The 18,848-nt window shown below is 41.0% G+C and overlaps 2 protein-coding genes across 22 annotated transcripts in view; one reads left to right on the forward strand and one right to left on the reverse strand.

Moving 5' to 3' along the window:
- Positions 1-18,848, forward strand: part of CELF1 (CUGBP Elav-like family member 1) — a 74,725-nt gene that overhangs the window by 26,891 nt on the left and 28,986 nt on the right. For 14 of the 21 annotated variants that reach the window (XM_082629634.1, XM_082629631.1, XM_082629633.1 and 11 more), the window contains exons 2-3: positions 12,179-12,219; positions 17,453-17,604. The exons of 2 other annotated variants lie outside the window; for them this stretch is intronic. In XM_082629634.1, the coding sequence (XP_082485760.1) occupies positions 17,534-17,604 (71 nt within the window). In that variant the 5' untranslated portion in view covers positions 12,179-12,219; positions 17,453-17,533. Of the gene's footprint in view, positions 1-12,178; positions 12,220-16,139; positions 16,207-17,452; positions 17,605-18,848 lie in introns of all 21 variants that reach the window. 5 more of the 21 variants (XM_082629626.1, XM_082629628.1, XM_082629623.1 and 2 more) reach the window with 3 other exon arrangements.
- LOC309807574 (cytochrome c-like) lies at positions 7,198-7,748 on the reverse strand. The gene has a single exon (XM_082627394.1). The coding sequence runs from the start codon at positions 7,670-7,672 to the stop codon at positions 7,355-7,357; it is 318 nt and encodes a 105-aa protein (XP_082483520.1). The 5' UTR covers positions 7,673-7,748; the 3' UTR covers positions 7,198-7,354.

An 18,848-nucleotide genomic window follows, 5' to 3' on the forward strand; every position in this document is an offset into this window, starting at 1 on the left:
CATCTTCAGGAGAGGCCTTCATAGGGGAGCATGGGAAGGGAAGACTGGCAGATTTTACCTAATCCACTAGCTGTAATCTGTGTGAGTGTAACAGGATAATAGGGAGATGTGTTTAAAAGAAGTGATGATGGGACAATTATTGGTAGGCTGAGTAATTTCAGTGGAGGGTAGCAAAAATGTTATTCCATCTTAGACAATGTGATTAAATAGCACAAAAGTTTGATTTAGACAGGGAAGAATCAGTTCTTCTAAGGTGTTTGTCTCTCTCAAATTGATGACAGATTTTCTCTAACTATAAGTGCTTTCCCTTGTGTATATGCTGTCCTATGTTTTTTGTTTGTGTAAATCTTGTCTTCTGAACAGGGATGGGAATTGGGCCTTTTTTGTACCCTCTGCTTCTAGGTATAGAGTTGGATGTTCTCTATGTGTGTTTTTTGATGGGTAGATCTCCCATTTTACAGAGAGCTTGTTTTTGTAAAAATGAAATCAAAGCACTGACAAGTTTAATTTTGTGGAACAGTGGGATTTTTTTTTAGGAGTGATTTGAAGGAGGTGACAGAGATCATATAAATGGGTATTTAAATGTGAGAAGCACTTTTAGAAGCACAATTTGAGAGTGATGAAAGCATGATAATTGAAGTCACTTTTTTTTAAAGTGACAATATTAAAGAGATATTTAGAATTTGCCCTAGGACTGCACATCCTTTGGGATGAATCAAGTCATGCTGAACATGCGCCCTGATTGGCTGAAGCAAAGGTGTAATTTTTGTATTTTCTGGCATAAAACCTAACTATCTCAGGAAGCGTCTCTACAGAAAGAAGTGGTTTCTGGTTTTGTAGAATTATGACCTTAAGAACAGAAAGAGATTGAGTAGAGTTTCCTGCTTTTCAACAGAATAGGACAAATCTCCTGAGACAAGACCATATGGAAGCATCCTGCTGAGTGCCCATGTGTTTAGGGTGAGGTTGGGGCAGATGGTACAGGCAGGGTTCCTGGCTGCTTGGTCAAAGATTTTGGAGATGATAGAAGTTAGATGTTAGGTACTGTGGAAGAACTGTTGTATGTTGTGTATATTGGGCATGTTAGCCTAAGAGTTGGAGTGAGCTCAGTGAGAGGATATTGATGTATTTGGTAGTGTTGGGGGTAAGATAAGGGAAGAGGTGGGGAGATGCTGACCTGGAATGATAACCTGCAATTCAATCTTAACCTCCTTCTGAGATTAAGGAGGGGGACACAAGATACGGTGTGAGAAACAAGATTCCAGATCCTTGGCCTCTTCTGTTCTCTAGAGCCTTCAAGTAAGATATTGCAGGACTGTAGGATTTTTCTATTTAAGCTTGAAGCTGTTTTGATTCCTTTTTGAGGTACTAGGCCAAAAGCTGTATTTATAGAACTTGTTTTGACACATTATCTCACCCTGTCCTTTGCCTTCCTTACTGGAATCCAGCTAATGTTGCACTCTGCCTGGCAGGAAAGGTTGATTGAAGAAATGTACACATAGATATACAGCTGAGTGATTGAAAATACCTCCAAACTGTGTCAATAGTCCAGCTGTAACGTTTGCCATCAGTTGAGTTGCTGGGATGATTTCAAATGGTATAATATATTTACTCAGCTCACATGTGGTAGGTATACTGCTGGTTAACCTGGACATTGCCTGTTTCCACACACAAGTTTCTGGCAAAGCAGGAAAAAAAATACAAAAACAACGTGCTTGTTTTGTAACAGAGCTTGAATTGGGATTTTTCTTTGTCCCTCATAATTTCAAGAGTTTTCTTTAAAAAAAAATTTCTGTAGAATAGTTAACATATCCATATGTAGACAATTCAGTCAGTATTCCACTTCTGCAACCTTGTTAGCAATTTTTTCTTTATCCTTCCAGAGATATTCTATTTGTGTACAAGCCATGTGTAAACCCTTTCTTTTTTTTTTGGCTGCGCCACGATGCTTGAGGGATCTTAGTTCCCTGAGCAAGCATCAAACCCAGGCCCTGGCAGTGAAAGTGCTAAGTCCTAACCACTGGACCGCCAGGGAATTCCCAATCCTTTCTTATATAAATATATCCTCCTGATCAGTCCTTAGTGGTACATTGGAACTGCCTTTTTCTCTTTAATAGCTACAGAGTGTTCTATTATGTCTCTGTACTATAGTTTATTTAACCAGCACCCAACTGATATGCATATGTTTCCAGTTTTTGCTATTATAAACAATGTTCTTATGTATGCCCCTTTGTGTACATCAGGTGCAAACTTATTTGAAGGCTGTATTTCTAGAACTGGAGTTGCTGAATTGCTGGATTCAAAGGGCATGTGCAGGTTTCAATACTGATAAGATATTTAAGATCATTTTTTATATTTTGCAAGTGCTATTATCAATTGAAGACTAGAAAGATTTTTTTAATTTTATTAAAGTATAGTTGATTTACAACATTGTGTTAATTTCTGCTGTACAGCAAAGTGATTCATTTATACATATATAAATTCTTTTTCATCTTCTTTTCCATTATGGTTTATCACAGGATATTGATTATAGTTCCCTGTACTATACGGTAGTGCCTTGTTGTTTATCAGAATAGAAAGATCTTAATGCGTGGCAGTCAAACTACTACCCCAGGGCTTCCCTGGTGGCGCAGTGGTTGAGAGTCCACCTGCCGATGCAAGGGACACGGGTTCGTGCCCGGGTTCGTGCCCTGGTCCGGGAAGATCCCATATGCCGTGGAGTGGCTGGGCCCGTGAGCCATGGCCACTGAGCCTGCGCGTCCGGAGCCTGTGCTCCGCAACGGGAGAGGCCACAACAGTGAGAGGCCCGCGTACCGCAAAAAAAAAAAAAACAAACAAAAAAACTATTACCCCAAACAGTTACTGGAATGAATATATGACCTGAAAGGAAAGACCTACAGAGACTGTCCTGAGATAAGTTGAACTATCAAAACCAGCAACCATTATTGCTGGAGAAGAGGCATGTTGCCTAGAGTAGGGAAGAGTAGCCCCTCCTTTTAAAAAATTTTTTAGGGGACGTGGTGATGGTAGCTGAATCTGCAAGCCAGATATATTTCTTTTACTCTCAAAATGTTAGTTCCACCCATTTATGATCTCTGCCTTAGAAAAACATTTGTGGTCCATGTCTCATTCAGTCCTTTGCCCTTAAAACTACTCAGATGGATATCATGAGACCAGTCATCAAAATCAGCCTATAAATTCCAAGTACTTGTTATGCCTAAAGTTTAATAATCACCTCAGAAAAATAAAAGCAAACTAATATTTTGAGTTCCCCTCCAAAAAAGCATATTACAGACTGGTTTATTTTACCAAATAGAGTGCTGTGACTCCAGAAAGTAAAAATCTTACTGGCTGCTTGTGGAACCTGGGTCACTTAGTCCGGTATCTTCACTTTAGTTCCCTCATCTGGAAAATGGGAATGAAAATGCTGAAGAATCTCCTTTGAGCACTCAGGAGAATAAAGTCATTTCCAGAAGGTTATGTATTATAGAAATGACTCTTCAGAGACATCAAGATTATAAGGTAATTTTAAAAGTAACTCTGACAGTGTTTTAGAAAAAAAAATTAGTCACATTCTGCCTACATGGTACTAACATATGGTGCAGCCCTGATGAGCTGCACAAGTGGGCTGAAATCAAAATGCATTTGGAGAGAGGAGCAGTAGTGACTCACTAGATGAGACAGATTTGGCCTTATGGCCGGGCAGTGAAACTAAGGCGGAACTGGTGGTCTTTGAACATGCCAAATTTTAGCAAATGATACATGAATATTATGGGAAATTGGAATGACTGAGCCCTTGGGTGTGGATTAGGTGCTTTGTCAGTGTCTCAATCCTTGTAGCCCTCTGTATCTTTAGAGCCCCCACTTCTGCCACACAGTGGGGAACCTTTGCTGCCTCTGACTTCTGTGCATGGTTCCCTGTGTCTTTGGGAGGTAGAAGCTGCTAGGCAAATATTTAACACTGATATGCCTGGAACATTGGGTTCAAACTAGAAAGATACATAGGACAGTTAGCAGTTCTTCCCAGAGAAAGCTGCACATTAGCTTAGCTACCATATGTAAATTGCTGCTGCTACATCCAGCAATTTTGTCGCCCAGGGCTGACAGTGCTGCCAAGGAAACAGGAGGAGCTAAAGACAGAACGAGATTCCTACTCCCCTCCCCCCACAATAGAGAGCTGTATGGGGAGGAGAGAGGGAATACTTAATGGGGATTTGAGAATTACTTGGAGAGTATAGGCATTTTGGGAGGAAGTAGGAAAAGAGATTTTTTAAAATGTATTTTGCATTCCCTGTCTGCCTCACCTGAGCACCTCCAAAATGGAATGCCTCTTAGGTGAGATGAACTCTTGTTTAGCTGTGTACGTAGTCATATGGAAAGATCATATAACTAAACAGGAGATGGCAGATCAGGGAAAGGAAGAAGAACAAAGTCCAACTCACCACAATTCAACTTTTTTTTTTTTTTTCTTTTTGCGGTATGCGGGCCTCTCACTGTTGTGGCCTCCCCCGTTGCGGAGCACAGGCTCCGGATGCGCAGGCCCAGCGGCCATGGCTCACGGGCCCAGCCGCTCCGCGGCATATGGGATCCTCCCAGACCGGGGCACGAACCCGTATCCCCTGCATCGGCAGGCGGACTCTCAACCACTGCGCCACCAGGGAGGCCCACCACAATTCAACTTTGTGAACCACTTTTTGTAGCAGTTTCAGAGGATTTAATAATTATGTTGGGGCTTCCCTGGTGGTGCAGTGGTTAAGAATCCGCCTGCCAATGCAGGGGACACGGGTTAGATCCCTGGTCCGGGAAGATCCCACGTGCCACGGAGTAACTAAGCCTGTGCGCCACAAGTACTGAGCCTGCTCTCTAGAGCCCGCGAGCTGCAACTACTCAAGCCCGCGTGCCTAGAGCCCAGGCTCCACAACAAGAGAAGCCACCGCAATGAGAAGCCTGCACACTGCAATGAAGAGTAGCTCTCCACTCGCGGCAACTAGAGAAAGCCCACGCCCAGCAACGAAGACCCAACTCAGCCAAAAATTAAAAAAAAAAAAAATTATGTTGGCTTTGTCAGATAGGTGTTATATTTATTGTTTGTGATATACAGATAAGGATGATATTGGTAAAGTCGGGCTTTATGCCAGTTCTGACTCTTGATTTTTTTTTAATAGATTTATTTATTTAATTTATTTTTGACTGCACTGGGTCTTTGTGGCTGCACGCGGGCTTTCTCTAGTAGGCATGCGGGCTTCAGTAGTTGCGGCACGCGGGCTCAGTAGCCACAACTGTGGCTCTGGAGCACATGGGCTTAGTTTTTCCATGGCGTGTGGGATCTTCCCAGACCAGGGCTCGAACCCCTGTCCCTTGCATTGGTAGGCGGCTTCTTAACCACTGCGCCACCAGGGAAGCCCCCTGACTCTTGATTCTTAAATATGGGCTGCTCACAAGAAAATGTTTATAATTGTCACATGAAGAAAGTGTTGTCATTTTGCATAACAGTGTTAACACTACTGAACTGTACACTCAAAAATGGTTAGATAGTAAACTTTCCTCTCTTTTTTTGGCTGCACTGTGTGCAGCTTGTGGGATCTTAGTTTCCTGATCAGGGATCGAACCCGTGCCCCCTACATTGGAAGTGTGGAGTCTTACCCACTGGGCCGCCAGGGAAGTTCCTGTGTATTTTTAACCACAATTTTTTTTTTTTTTAAAGCTGGGGAAAAATTGTTGTCTCTAAAGAGAGGATGAGCATACTAGCCAGTGGCGAAGGAGATGAGGTTGAGATCTGTTTATAATCTTCTCTCCTAGGGTCAGGGAGAGAACACACGTATATGACTCAGTCAGTAAAGAATCAGAAGCCCCAAACTTAAGAGTGAATCATGGAAATAGTAGCCACAGAGCAAGTGTTGGAAGATGGGGGGTGGGGAACGGTTTTTATATACCCCACAGAGGAAGTGTCACGTTTTATCCCTGCTGACCAAGACAAATCAGAGCTAAGCCTGATGTACAGGACTCAGGCTGTTTAACATGGAACAGTTTACTACTGTGGAAGGAGATGCTCTGGGAATGATAAGAATAGAAGAACGGCATTTACTGTGTGTTTCAGTGTATCTGTTTAATCCGCCTAATCACCCCCATTTTACAGATGAGCAGGACAGTTAGTGGTTAGTGTTTCAGTCTTGAGTCCACCTATTTGTTGCTGAATACTTTTACACATTTTATTTCATTTGATGCTCTAGTCTTTGAGTAGATTCTACTCACTATTAGTTGTGGAATCTGGTGGCAGCTGCCATTTCCTGGCTGCAGGTTCCTAGGGAAAACAGGTAGAGTGGCTAATCCAGACAAACTCAGCTGGATTTAGCACTAATCCCTGGTGGAGTTCTGCATCATGAAGAGCTTGGCTAGCTAGGATAGCTTCCAAAGTTGATCCTTTTATCTGGTTATTTGGCTTTCTAGGGTACGGGGGTGGGAGGACTTGCAGTTTTCCAAAGCAGTAAGCCCAACCTTCTTATCGAGCCAGCCGTATAACAGGAGGAAAAAGAAAGAAGTGAGGGCGTTGCAAACAGTCTAAAAGGTAACAAACTTTTTTTTTTTTTTTTTTGTACGCGGGCCTCTCACTGCTGTGGCCTCCCCCACCGCGGAGCACAGGCTCCGGATGTGCAGGCCCAGCGGCCATGGCTCATGGGCCCAGCCGCTCCGGGGCACGTGGCATCCTCCCGAATCGGGGCACGAACCCGCGTCCCCTGCATCGGCAGGCGGACTCTCAACCACTGCGCCACCAGGGAAGCCCCAAACATTTTTGAAAAGCACGATTTTCCTAAGTCATTCCTATTATTATTTTTTTTTTTTTAGATGGAGAATTTTAATTAATTTGGCATATTTAGGACCAAAAAGATAAAGTGGACATTGTCAGTGTATCTTCAGCCCTTGCCTTAACAGGTGAATGAACACAACTTGTAACACAGGTGAATCTTGCTGGTCTATGAGACAGTGAAGGGAGCTTCTCAATATTTAAATATATTAATATAACCAGTTATAGAAATCTAAATATAAAACCAATCTCCTATAGCGTTTGAGAAGGCATTCACCATATCCCTGAAAAGTATAACATTCCTTATTCAAGTTTAATCATCTCTTTAGAAGGGGAAAACAGGGGTAGTACTTGCTGAACCAGAATTACTATCAAAATTCAAAAAGCTGACCATATTCATTTAGCCACAAGCCAATCTTATTTAAATCAGGACAGAAATATTACATCAGCTATTCATGGTCTGAATTCTAGTGTATGAGATCAATTTAAATATGGTACACATAAAAAGTCATGAGACATTTGTTTCATAATAAATAAGGCAGTGGCCAACTATTACTCATTAGTAGCTTTTTTGAGATAAGCTATCAAGTCTGCCCTTTCTCCCTTCTTCTTAATGCCAGCAAAGATCATTTTTGTTCCAGGGATGTATTTCTTGGGATTCTCCAAATACTCCATCAGCGTCTCCTCTCCCCAGGTGATGCCTTTGTTCTTGTTGGCATCTGTGTAAGTGAATCCGACAGGCTGACCTGTCTTTCGCCCAAACAGACCATGGAGATTTGGCCCAGTCTTGTGCTTGCCTCCCTTTTCCACAGTATGGCACTGGGCACACTTCTGAACAAAAATCTTCTTGCCCTTCTCAACATCACCCATTTTTAAATCGTTCTTTCTCCGTGTACGACTAAGCCGTTCCTGCTCCCAAGCCAAACGTCGCGCTTTCTAATCTCAAGGACACCTCATTCCTATTATTTGTCTCCTCTTCCAGTTAGAGATTTGTACAGTGGCTTGAGTGTATTCTGGGCATCCATTTGGTTCCTTTTGAGATAATGTGTATAGTTAAGTCCCCTTTTACAGGTGAGGAAATTGACACTTAAGAGATGTTAATGAACTTGATCAGAGTCACGCATCTACTGAGTAACAGCAGGAAGTTTTCACTACCTTTAATCAGATCTCTCTCAGGACAGTTGAGACTTTGGACATTTACCTGCTTACAAGATTTGCCTAAGAAAAAAGATCAGATTCAACTTTATGGCGCTTAGCATTTTAAACAGTCTTCTCTGTGGTTTGTGTGCATGATCTTCCTTATAGACAATTTTTAACCTGATGTTCTACAGGACCCAGACTGTTCATTGTAGAGCAACTTATTACAGTGTAAGGAGATGCTCTGGGAAAGATGTGGCTAGGAGAAGGGAGTTTACTGTGTGCTTCAGTGTACCTGTCAGGCTTTCAACCAAGGTTCCAACTGCCTGGCATTATATTCATTCCATCCAACTCGTTCATTGCCTGGATTTATGTGATCTTGAGAGTTACTTCATTGTGTCTTTTCTCATCTGTAAATGGAGATAAAATAGGTAGGAGCATTAAATATAAAGGACTGAAAACACCGCATGGCGTACAGTACTCAAAACATGTTAGCTTTTATAATTGTAGCCACTTGTAAATGACTGGACATTTCTCCCTACTTTCCGGTGATAAGGTGTGCAGATTTTAAATACCATATACCATCAATTTGAGGATGCACGCATTTACCATTGATGGCATCTTAAATTCCTTGATTTGTGATAACCTGTTAGATTCGAAGAGAAAAATCTGCAAAAAACTATTCATCTCAAAGCTGGATATAAAATCAGTGAATTATCTATTATTTTGAATTATCCAGGCCTGTTTTCAAATTTCCCAGGAGACCTATGGTTACCCTGAGGGCCAGGAGAGGCAAACAGGTAGGATCTGCCTTGCCCCCCTCTGTCTTCAACCTGAACAGCTTCACCTTTGTGTTTATGGGAAAAACACTGCATTTAAAAACATTTCAAAAACCTCTCATCTGGATAGTTCAGTTCTTCTTTAGCTCCCTGCTTTATATCCAGGTATTATTGAGAGCACTTACCAACAATTGTTAGTAAGTTAGTGAGTCATGCTCATGAGGCTAGGGTCATGGGTTCAGGCCTTATGTAGGTCACTGAGAATTACTGTGCCTGTTACCAGCCTCTGTATCTGGAGTTTGGTTCAGTGCATACTATGTAAGTAAGAGCTGTTGATGGTGACTGAGTCAGTGACCATCTATCTTCCTGTAAAGGACTGTGTTCTGTTATTTACTCAAGATACAGGCCAACAGAAAACTCTGAAAAATAAGAAAGATTCATTACTTTGCCTACACTAAGGGAGGTGTGTAGGAGATCTGAGACCTTTCCTATCAGCCCTGAGAGATGATACCGTTCATTCACTCTTACATCCTTGAAACATGTAAGTTCCAGGATATATTCCAAAACCAAATATAAATTAATTCCAGATTATTTATTGTGGCATAGGTACTTTGCCTTTCAGAGTCCCCTGTACCATTGACTTGCCAAGTACAATTTTAATACATCATGGCAGGTCAGGTTTGGAACATCTAAACATATCAGGAGCAGACAGTCCTGCTCATTTCCCTCCATCCTTGTCTGTTGCATTGCTCCCCACCCCTCCTAACTTTTTGGTGCTCCTTTCCCCCCCAACTCTTTTCACCCCTCTTTGGAACCGCCTTTATGCCTCCACACACAGTGATTAAGAACATGAAGATAAGATTAATAGGAATAGACTCTATGGAGCTCCAGGGAAGTACAGGACAAAGGGAGTTCAGGCTTCCTCACAGATCTTAATGCATTTAGTTTGGTTCCCCACAGAAATGAAAGATGTAAAAAACTCAAACCTGAAGCTTTTAGTTTCCATTTAGCTTTCCTCTCTTCCCAAAGCATTTCTGTTTTCTTACAGACAAGGCAACAAAATTTAGGAAAATTAAAACTGGAATGACAAAACTTTAAAAGAAAATACCTTCTTGGGACTTCCCTGGTGGCCCAGTGGTTAAAAATCTGCCTTCCGGGGCTTCCCTGGTGGTGCAGTGGTTAAGAATCCGCCTGCCAATGCAGGGGACACGGGTTCGAGCCCTGGTCTGGGAAGATCCCACATGCCGTGGAGCAACTAAGCCTGTGCGCCAGAACTCCTGAGCCTGCGCTCTAGAGCCCGTGCTCTGCAACAAGAGAAGCCACTGCAATGAGAAGCCTGTGCACTGCAACGAAGAATAGCCCCTGCTCACCGCAACTAGAGAAAAGCCCATGCACAGCAAGAAAGACCCAGTGCAGCCAAAAATAAAATAAATAAATTCAAAAAAACCAAAACACCATTCACTTAAAAAAAAGAAAAAGAATCCACCTTCCAATTCAGGGGACGCGAGTTCGATCTCTGGTTGAGGAACTAAGATCCCACATGCCGCAGGGCAACTACTACTGAGCCCGCGTGCCTCAATGAAAGATCCCACATGCCGCAACTAAGACCCGATGCAGCTAAAAAAAACTAAATTAAATTAAACTTTTGTAAAAAGAAAATACCTTCTGTGTTGTGTATTAGTCTTCCCATTGTCCTCTGCAGGTGACCTAGGGCCTGTGTGGAGGAAGACGGTGTGTCCTTTTTTTGTGTGCTTAAGTTTTCTTTAAAAAGTCATTGGGTGACTTAGTAGGGTGATTAATATCCTACTTATGTGTTTGTTTTTTAAATAAATAATTCACTTTCCTTTTTCTCTTGGCTATGCAACTAAGGTTGTTCCTTAGCCCCCTATGTATAGGGCTGCTGTGTTCTCTGGGACTTCGATGTGTGTCCTTCATACTTAATATAATGGCCCTTCTTAACAACCCCAAGCCTCTCTTTTGCTCTTTGTGTCCTGGAGATTCCCCAGCTAGCATGCAGTATGAGTCTGGTCTCACAGAGTCACACACTAGCAGTGTTTCTCAACTGTTCCATGCAACATATTGGGAGACATGACTCCTTGTTCTTTTATTTACCCTTTATATCTTCCAGAATAAAACTAACAAGTAGACATTTAACTTGTTCTCTACCCTCCAAGGTAACAACTACTTCAGAGCCCTCTCAAGACACACTGTCTCAGTAAAAGTTTATACTGCCTAGATGGTCACATTTCTCAGGAGAGATAGACCATGGGCTCTGGAGTTAGAATCCCTCATGTAGATTATTTTAGCATCTAAATTCGTAGAGTAATCCCCACCTTAAATGGTTATAATGATACAGGATTGAATGAGGTGTTGTGAATTTAGAAAATGTAAGTTCCTTTCCACTTAATAACTTGATGATGTAGGCAGGTCCAAGAAAGTGCTTGTAGAAGTTTTTTTTGTTAGTGTAGACTTTGCATTAAAATGGTTGGGAGCGTCATTACTTCATTAGCAAAATTGAAGACCAATTAGGTCCATATGAAAAGTCAGATTAAGTACTCAAGCACCCATTTTATGTCAGTCAAGAAATGTCTTTGTGTTCACGGAGGGTAGGTAGAGTGCAGTGTCTCACAGTGAGTTCTGGTTCTAGCTTTGTCTTTGAGAATTCTTAAACTTTCCAGAGTAGACTTGGTGACTTTCAGCAGTTCTCTGTAGACAGGGCCAGGCAGAAAGTACAGGTGGCAGGAGTTGTAGATGGAAGTTTGTAGGAATTTGGGCAGCTTTTATAGAATCAATCTTGCAAGATTGTTCAATAATATTTAAAAATGAAACAGATTGGTTTTATGGTTCCTCTGTTTGCTTTTACCTTCAATTAACTTCCCCATCTTCCGATTTTTTGTTGGTTTCAGTGGTTCACCACCGTCCTGGGGCCACCAATATGCATTTACAAGGCAGGAACTTGGGGTTGGCTTTGAAGAGCTTTATGCCTGGCACCAGCCTATTCAGGAAGGTTGGTTTGGGGAAATATCATGGCCTCTTCACATTAACAATATGATCGTTAATTGCTAAAAGGATTATACCTTTAGCTTTATTGTAGCTTCCCACCCAAAAGCAGATGCTAAAAAATGATTGTTTTGGTGACCTAGCTGTGCTACAGTTCAACTTCATAAATCCTAGTCAGTGTTTTGCTGTTTGTTGTGACATTTTGTGGTAAGCCTCTTCTTAAGCCTTTTAGTACTTTAGTTCTCCATTTTTAAGTTGATGGTGTTCTTAAATTAACTTTGAGATGTGAAATGTAATTTATCGTTAAGGTATTGTATACTTTAAAAATGGGAGAGGGAGAGTTTGTTTTTTATCTTCAGTCTTGGTGACAAAGGGGCTTTTCCTTGGAAAGAAGCTACATATCTGGAATTATGAGAAGTATAGGCATGGGCCACTTATTTTTCTTTCCTTGGTTTTTTAGAGTGAAGACAATAGTCCAGAGAGGGAGGTGGAAAGCTACAGGTATGGGCTAACTGCTGGATGGGTGTGCTCTGTGGTTTTCTTTTTAACCTTCTTGCATGAGGCCTGTTTTGCAGAAGTGAAAGAATTGCCTTCAGAAAGGTGATGGCTTTTTTCCTACATTATGGGATAAATTTCCTGTTCCTAGGAAGCTAGATTTTTTTTTTTTTCTTTCTCTTTTCGAACTCTTTCTCCTTAGCTGTTTCCCAAGGCAGGCTTATCTCCCATTTGAACTAGCTGCTGCCTAGTTCTAACAGCTGGGGCTGGACAGAGGGTGGAGAAGGAGAGGGGAGAGGGGAGGGGAGGGTATGTATGTGTATGTATGTACATCTACACACAGCAGCTGCCCAGCTAGCTTTCTTTCCCCTTTGCACTTCATAGCTGGAAGATCCCAAGTAAACAAGAACAAGGATGAGGACAGAACGTAGTGGATTTCACACAGATAATATTACCCTCCTGGAACCAGAAGTTGTTCAACATACTGATTTTTAAATCAGCACTGGAGCCTAAATAAAGCTTAAGCTTACAGTATATTGTTATCAACTAACAATTACACTTAAGTTCCAGAACTAGTTTGGGACCTGAAAATATGACCTGATTTGAATGGTGGTCACAATTTGACAGGACAGTTTATTTGGTCAGGGTTAGTTAGTCCCAGAAGCTCCAAGGAAGGCTCTGAGCTTAATTAACACTTTTGCTGAGAGCACTAAGCATGGAAGAATGTCTTTCTGCTAGTCCTTTGACACTGACTGGGGAGAAGATAGTAGTGATTAAGGATAGGTAGAGGAAATGGAAAACTTAGATTTCAAAAAAGGTAAATTTTCTTCCCTTCAACCTTGTTCTATCTTCTCATATACCATATATGATAATTTTACAGGCAAACCACCTTGCACACGATTACTAAACTTAGTGCTTTTTGTCTTACAGTGGTTTTAGATTTGGAATGGAAGTGTTTTTGTTTTTTTTTTTAAACTGGAAACTTTATCCAGAGAAGATACGCTTTACAATTCTTGGAGGTATCTTAATAACCTAGAATGAAACTCCTGTCACAGAATTTGGATGCATTTGCTCACAATCTGGAAATAACATAAGCCCTAGGGAAGGAGGAAGGGGGCTTTCTGCCCACATCCTATCAGCAGGCCTTAATTACTAGAAGTGGTTGAGCCTAGCCAGCAGGGCACACAAGACCAAAAAGCAAAAAATGCAGGCGGGAGGCCCAGGAACAAAATCCAACTCGCAGAGATCCTTGGGGGGCACCAGTGTTTTTCAAAGTTTTTAATTTATTGCCAGGTTTTAAACATGGGGGGATTTCAAATAGAAATGGAACTTTTAAAAAATAATAATTCTATTCCTTCTTTTCTTTAAAACCCTCTCCCCACTTTCAGGAATTTTTTCATTTTCATTGTCTAGATTCTCATGGAAACTCAACAAAGGTTTTTTGTTTTGTTTTAAATTATATTTAACTGTCACATTTTTGCAAAAAGTCTCCCACAAAGTGAGATGTCACAGAGATAATTAGCAATTTAGGTCAGTATATTTTTGCATATGCAAGGTACTAGCTTGGGAGTTTTAGGAGACCCACTAATTACATTAGAAGTACTAAATTTTGGAAATGAAATTCAAGTCCATAAAGGTTTTAGGCTAAATTTTAAGTTATTCTGGTTGGTTATTTTCAAGTGGTATCAATTGGTTGCTTCTTTTCTACATCCCTTATGTACCATTTAACTGCCAGAAGCTCGGGGCGGGGGGGGTTGGGGGAGGGAAGCCAGTCTACTTAACTGCCTTAGATAACCTTATGACTTTTCCCTAGGTTTTTGTACTTTTCCTTAAATAGACTAATGATGGGGATTTTTAATGACATAGGCTCTCTTTTCTAATTTAGTAGTAGGCTCTAATTTCCTTTATGCTCATATAACCAGACTTCAGATTTTTGCCCTTTAAAACACATTTAGATTATTGAGATGGAAGTATAAAATCCCTTCACCTGTCACTGAATTCCCTGGTTACATCAATCAAGATAGACAGCCTGTCGTTTGCACCTACCACCTGGGCTTTTTTGCTCACCTATGCTTTACTTTGCTCTTTCATTCTTTTAACAAAACAAATGCTGTGATAGAAAGCATTTCTCTCTTCTAATCCAGTTTTTAAACTGTTTATTCCCTTCTGATATTCTTTTTTTTGGAATTTTTGAATTTTATTTTTATTTTTATTATTTTTTATTTTTTTGCAGTATGTGGGCCTCTCACTGTTGTGGCCTCTCCCATTGCGGAGCACAGGCTCCGGACGCACAGGCTCTCAGCGGCCATGGCTCACAGGCCCAGCCGCTCCGCGGCATGTGGGATCCTCCTGGACCGGGGCACGAACCCATGTCCCCTGCATCGGCAGGCGGACTCTCAACCACTGCGCCACCAGGGAAGCCCCTTATTTATTTTTTATACAGCAGGTTCTTATTAGTTATCTATTTAATACATATTAGCGTATATATGTATACACTATGTATATGTATGTATACATGTATACGCAATCTCCCAATTCACCCCCCCTTCTGATATTCTAAATGCAGGGTGTGCTATTCTTTTGAGGGTTTCCCTTATCCTCTGATCATTTTTAATGATTTGGGTTATTAATGTTGCAGCAGGCTGATTGCTCCTACCCTCATACAATTAGACTTTAAATTGTTTCCCTTAGAAAAAAGTAGAATATTCAAGGCAAAGAAAACTGAGACAGCCAACCAGGGACAGAAGAGAAAACCATGACTGTAAATTCACAGACATGTGGTAAAAAGAGACTGAGGAAAAGTTAAGGCCTTCTTTTGCAGTGGACCCTGGGTTATAAGCCTGGAATGTGTTTCTGAGCAAGAAATTTTAAAAAACAACTACTTATGGACAGTTTTCTGTGAATAACTTTTTAATTTCTGCCTAACAGCTGCATTTTTTGTATTTCCATAATTGTTTTTTTATCATCACTTAACTTTGTAACCCTTTTCTAAAATTGAGTGACTTGTGATTAATTTCTGTTCTTTCTTTTCACACAAGCATGTTGAATTTAATTATACTGAGATAATTCTTGTGACCTGTCTAAAGAGAATCACCCTCCCTCATGTAATAACATTTCCATCTTGTAGGTTTTAAAAACAGTGCAGCCATATAAATCGTAAAATGAATTTTAAAACATTACAACCTTTGGCTTGGTAAAGATTACTGTAAGGAGCGCACATCTTTCCTACACTGAGCAGTGCTCTTGTTATAGATGTGATTCTGATTACAATAGAGATGTAATTAGTAGTCATGTATTTTTAGTGAATAATAAAAGCATAACAACCAGTGGCCTTCCTGAAAACTTGATTCCTTTTTAAAGGAATCCTTGAACTAAAAAATCTAATTTGGTTGTTAACTGGCCTCACAAAGTTGCTCCTTAGTCTAGGTAGTTTTCTCTAGGAAGAGGCTTGTGATCGACTCCAGTGTACTTAGAAACAAGGACTAGCCTAACCAGTAACTCAGCCAGCCCCAGCTTGGGTTAACATCTTCTTTTTGTCTGGCAATCAGGGCTTGGTGAACTGTGTGTACTGTGTGCCAGTTGCACAGTCTCCTCTCACTTGCGGCCTGTTTTTGCTTCCTCTTTTAATAGGGTGGAAGAGAGCTCCTGTCACTTCTGTCTCTAAAGTAGTAGATCACATGGGCAGGGTCTCTGAAAAAAACAGAAAAGCAGTTATCTGCTATTTTAGTTCTTAATTTTGCGTGGTTATGTCTGGATATTGGACAGAAAACACAGTTTCTACCTTCCTCAGTCAGATGCAGACAGGTGTCAGCCATCGTTACACAGACTAGAACATTTAGGCCTGTGCCATGACATTACTGCCTTTCATTATTTTTTGTTAAAGTCATTCTGTATGTTTAGGAGTTCATCTGTTTACCTCTTTACAGGCTGAACATAACTTCTTTTTTTCAAAGTTCCCTGTATTGTGAACTGAGCTTGAGTGAAGTCTTTGAGGTAAGGCAACCCTAATGATAAAAATGGAAAGAAGGCTTGTGAAATTTGGGAGCCTTCAGAGATACAGTTTTAGAGTCACTGCCTAAATATTGAAATGCCACCATTTGTTGTTTGGAGGGATGTGGAGCTAAATTGAGAATGGCAGTACCACATCTGCCTTGACTGCTAAATATATCCATCTCTGCTGCTCACCCATAATAGAATTTTTATGTGCACATTCATTAATCTTGGTTTTAGGAACAGTTTAAAAGAGGGCAGCCACTGAAGAGACTAGTCTACATTCCTGTTTCCTTCCTTTAAGTGTTTGAGTATTTGTCCCTGGTAGGCCCCAGTTCTTTTTCATTATTATCACTGTGGTGGCTTTTGTTTAGTTTTCTTTTGTTTTTTGTTTCTCTAGAAAGGTCAAACTACTGAAAGAACAGTGTTCCTTAGTACTTTATCAAGAGGCAGAATATACTATTCCATTTTTTCACTTTTTAAATTTTCTGGCAAATTAAGATTCAGAATTAGTAAAGAAGTTTTGCCCTGTGCTACCTAAATGAATGTCAGTGAAACAGCAATTTTTAAGGTTTTCACTGTGATGAGGAAGCATTAGGTAGCATACTTTGCTCTCAAGACCATCAAGAAAGCAAGGCTGGTCCAGCGCAGGTAGTAGTATAAGAGCAGTATGTTTCTGGTGGCCAGTTCTTCAGCCAGCTTGCCTCTGGCCTGCTTCTGATGGATGGTCTGAACCATTAAATGACTCTTCTGAGGTTAGTTAGGCACCCAAATAGTGCGTTCGTTGCTGTCTTTGGCACGTTGAAAATAAGCTCAAACTAAGGCTAACGACCCAGTTCTTTCTAAAAACATTTTCAGACCACATGAAGTGAACTCCCCCCCCCTTTTCTTTTGCTTCAGGTAGTTTCAGGCTTTGGGGGTCCTCAAAAACTGATTCTCAGGGAGGAGTTTGGAAGATGTGAAACAAGCTTGTGTTTCTTCTGCTCTGTTAGCCACTGCTATCTTCATGGATCTGACACTATTTATCTGACAGTGCACTTAGTACTGCTTCGCCAGGGAAAATCACACAAAACAAGCCTGGCGCATCAGCACTTTCATTGTGTGCTGGGCTGAGCCTCCCTTCACATGGTCACATCCCCCTTTTAATCCAATACTCCCTTCCCCTTCCCCAGTCCTGCCTGTTTCTGTGGCACTTATTGCTGGTTTCCCTGAGCTCCTGTTTCCACTTTGTGTTTTTTGTGGGGCCCAGGAAGCTAAAGCTGTGTGTATTTGTGGATCAGACAAGTGCAGCAAGTTAATAACATTGGCTTCTGAAGGGGAGAGTGAGGTGATGGCTGCGTTTAAGTTGGATTTCCTTCCAGAAATGATGGTGGATCATTGCTCTTTGAATTCCAGTCCCGTGTAAGTATTCTTGTTGTCTCATTTTTATCATAAGTAGAGGAACTGGGCTGTTTTCTTTGTTATTTGATAAAACTGGTCCCTTTCCTTAAAAGAGGGAAGAAAAAATTGGGTGAGGAAGCCAAAGTCCACACTATTGTTATTTTCTGTTGTAGTCTGATTCTCTCTCATTACTGCTGATTTCCTCTAGCTATAAAAGTTTTGTACATAAGGATGCATTTGATATATGACCAGCAACATCAGCTCAAGTGTGCTGGCTCCAGTCCCTTTAAGCTGTAGTTTTCCCATCTGATAGATTACAGGGTATTTTTTTAAACCATAGTTTTATTACTTTGGGTTGGGTATACAACTTCAGATAATCTTTTGGGAAGCCATTTATTTGTATGTTTGTTTATTTTTAATGATCAAATTCTTAGACTCCTATCACAGAGGACTGGTAGCTAGGGTGTATTTAGTAGTATATACAGAACGCTGTATTGACATGTAAACTAGTCCTGAACCTTGACTTCCACACCCCCCAGTCTAACTGAAAATGCAACACAATGCATGATTCTGGGGACATCAGATGTGCCCCCCCAAAGGGGGGCAAACTGGATTAATCTTGATTGGGAATTTGCCTTAATAAATTTTGAATGTGGACATGAGAAACCTAATCAGGTTGCAGTACTACTGTTCAAGAAGTGACACTGCCATTGTATGCAGCTAAAACGCCAACCTGGCTCTGAGTTATACCTACAGGGGGCCTGAATTCTGGGCTTTGTAGAAAAGAACACACTTCTAACTCTTGATTTCAGTTTCTTTAACCAGGCTTCATAGTACCTTGGAACCTAAGTAAAAGAGCCTTAGGTGATTCAAAGCCGAGAATATTAGATGGTAGACTACTCCCTAGATAACAGCAGTGCAAGTCTTTGAGATTAGGCCTCCATGTGCAAGTCAGTCTGCCCTGGGATTAGGTGTAACAGGTGTTGTAATAGCAGATTCTCAACAGTTCTTTGTGGGGGGGGGCTCCAGGTTAGGTGGCTTGCTGATTTGGTATGGATCCTATGCCTTCGCTATAGTCTCCAAAATAATGGTAATTTAGATGTGTCTTTTTATGAGAGTTCTCTTTATTGCTAAAGTAAAACTTTAGCAGTAGATTACAGGTGAAATCACAATGAATCCCATCATAAAGACTTACTACATAATAAAAGTATTCCCATGTACCAGATACATGGTCCCTAGAAATAGGACTTTGTGGCTCAAATTAT

The sequence above is a fragment of the Mesoplodon mirus genome (assembly GCF_964341445.2).
Source record: "Mesoplodon mirus genome assembly, chromosome: 7".
Lineage (NCBI taxonomy): Eukaryota > Metazoa > Chordata > Mammalia > Artiodactyla > Ziphiidae > Mesoplodon > Mesoplodon mirus.

What these genes read in the sequence shown, in the direction of transcription:
- LOC309807574 (XM_082627394.1), bottom strand. Translation starts at nt 7,672, where the DNA reads ATGGGTGATGTTGAGAAGGGCAAGAAGATTTTTGTTCAGAAGTGTGCC.